The sequence below is a fragment of the Hipposideros armiger genome, unplaced genomic scaffold, assembly GCF_001890085.2.
Source record: "Hipposideros armiger isolate ML-2016 unplaced genomic scaffold, ASM189008v1 scaffold_153, whole genome shotgun sequence".
In the NCBI taxonomy this organism is placed as follows: domain Eukaryota; kingdom Metazoa; phylum Chordata; class Mammalia; order Chiroptera; family Hipposideridae; genus Hipposideros; species Hipposideros armiger.
The window spans coordinates 2,524,611-2,526,724 of NW_017731503.1; the positions used below are offsets into that span (position 1 = coordinate 2,524,611).

The 2,114-nt window shown below is 38.7% G+C and overlaps 1 protein-coding gene across 1 annotated transcript; it reads right to left on the reverse strand.

The window, feature by feature from the left end:
• Window positions 1–1,276: 1,276 nt before the first annotated feature.
• LOC109387316 (glycine cleavage system H protein, mitochondrial-like) lies at window positions 1,277–1,699 on the reverse strand. Its single transcript, XM_019651157.1, has one exon. It carries the CDS (start codon window positions 1,697–1,699, stop codon window positions 1,277–1,279), a length of 423 nt encoding a protein of 140 aa, XP_019506702.1.
• Window positions 1,700–2,114: the final 415 nt, after the last annotated feature.

A 2,114-nucleotide genomic window follows, 5' to 3' on the forward strand; every position in this document is an offset into this window, starting at 1 on the left:
GATTATTTTTTGGTAACAGATACTCCCAGGATTTAGGATAATGTCAGGACAGTAAACATGAAACACTCCTAGCAAAGACATCTTTATTCTGAGGCCCCAACCTCTGAAACACCTATCTCAACCAGAAGCTTCTTGTATATCTCCTGGGAATGTAAAAACCAATGCAAAAGTGCAAGCAGATAAGTAGATACTTCTTCAAAATAATTAAATATTTTGAGTATCTAACGTTTATCCTTCAGAAATGTTTTTACTGTACAGGATTGTAGTCAGAGATGGTATAGAAAGTTCATTTCATCTTGACCATTGGGCTTACCCTGTGACTAAATTCTGATATTAGTTTAATTATGTCATTTTACAACTCTGGCTTTTTTTAAAGGGGGGGTGCAGCTCACGGTGGCCCATGTGGGTATCAAACCAGCAACTTTGGTGTTATCAGCATCACGTTCTAACCAACTGAGCTAACCGGCCACCCAACTCTGGCATTTTTAAAGCTACAAAGGTTGTTAGAATGCATATAGTCTAGTGGGGTTCAAAAATTTATGTTTTATGCATTATTTATTTAATTTTTAAGGTAACATTGGTTAATAACATTATATAACATTTCAGGTGTATGACATTATAATAAGATGTCTGTATAGCATGTTTACTACCCAAAGTCTAGATCAAATGTATTGTGATGGATGGAACATTTTACCTTTTTAACAAGATTTTTATGAAAATATAGCTAACATGCAATATTATATTAATTTCAGATGTACACCATAGTTATTCAGCATTTATATACTTAAAGAAGTGATCACCATGATAAACCCAGTGACCATCTGACACTGTACACCACTATCACAATATTATTGACTATATTCCCCATTCTGTACATTCCATCCCCATGACTTATTTGTTTTATAGCTTCAACTTTTTCCTCCCTTTTATAATTTTTGAATCAGAGTTGATATTCAATATTATTTTACATTAATTTTAGGTGTACAGCATAGTGGTTAGACATTTATATAGTTTAAGAAGTTACCCTGCTGATTAGTCTAGTACACACCTGGCATTATATTACCATATTATTGACTATATCTCCTATGCTTTACATCCCCATGGCTACTTTGTATCTACCAATTTGTACTTTTGTTTGTTTGTTTGTTTGTTTCATACTGCTTTATTCAGGGGATTCCATTCCATTCTCACTCCTCAATAGATTTTATGTACTTCTCACAGGCTTCTTCACTCATCAGTTCCTCTAGTTCTGAGGGGTTACTCAGTGTCATCTTGATCAACCATCTTCGTAACAAGATCTGTCGACAACTCCTGAGTTTTCTGCAAGGGCTTCATTAATTTCAGTTACTTCTCCTGATAGAGGGGAATACAGTTCACTAGCAGCTTTCACACTTTGTAAAGCACCAAGCTCATCTTGTTTGTTCAATTGTGTCCCAACTTCAGGCAAACTACAGTAAATATCTTCCCAAGCTTCCTGTGCAAAATTGCTGATTCCCACTCTTCCAATACAATTTTCTGTTGTTACCCATTCATGTTTCTCTGAGAACTTATGCACCAAGAGCAGAATGGAGCCTGTGCACAGTGTCTGGACAGTGCCCACCTTAAGAACCCAGGCCCGCAGCAGGCAGGGTGCATCAGGCGCTGAGGTGGTGCACAGGCTGCAGGTCACCACCCGCATTCTCTGTGCCCACAGCGCCATGTTCACTGAAGTGAAGAGGGGGTCGCAGTGCACCTCCTCAGCTGGGGCAGCCCTCAATTTGTACTTCTTAATGCCTTCGCTTTTCCACCCATTCTCAACGCCCCTTCCAACGAGTAACCATGAAAATGTTCTCTGTATCTATGAGTCTGTTGCTGTTTTGTTTGTTTGTTTATTTTGTTCTTTAGATTCCACATTTGAGCAAAATCACATGGTATCTATCCCTCTCTGTCTGACATACTCCACTCAGCACATTACCCGCTATTTCCATCCATACCACCACAGATGGTGAGAATCCATTTCCTTCCATGGCCAAACAATATTCCATTGTATATATGTACCACCTTCTCTTTATTCATTCATCCATTGACAGACACCCAGGCTGCCAACACATCTTGGCCATTGTACACACAGCTGC

Bases quoted from the DNA above. Each gene is read 5' to 3' on its own strand.
- LOC109387316 (XM_019651157.1), bottom strand. From the start codon at position 1,699: ATGGCGCTGTGGGCACAGAGAATGCGGGTGGTGACCTGCAGCCTGTGC.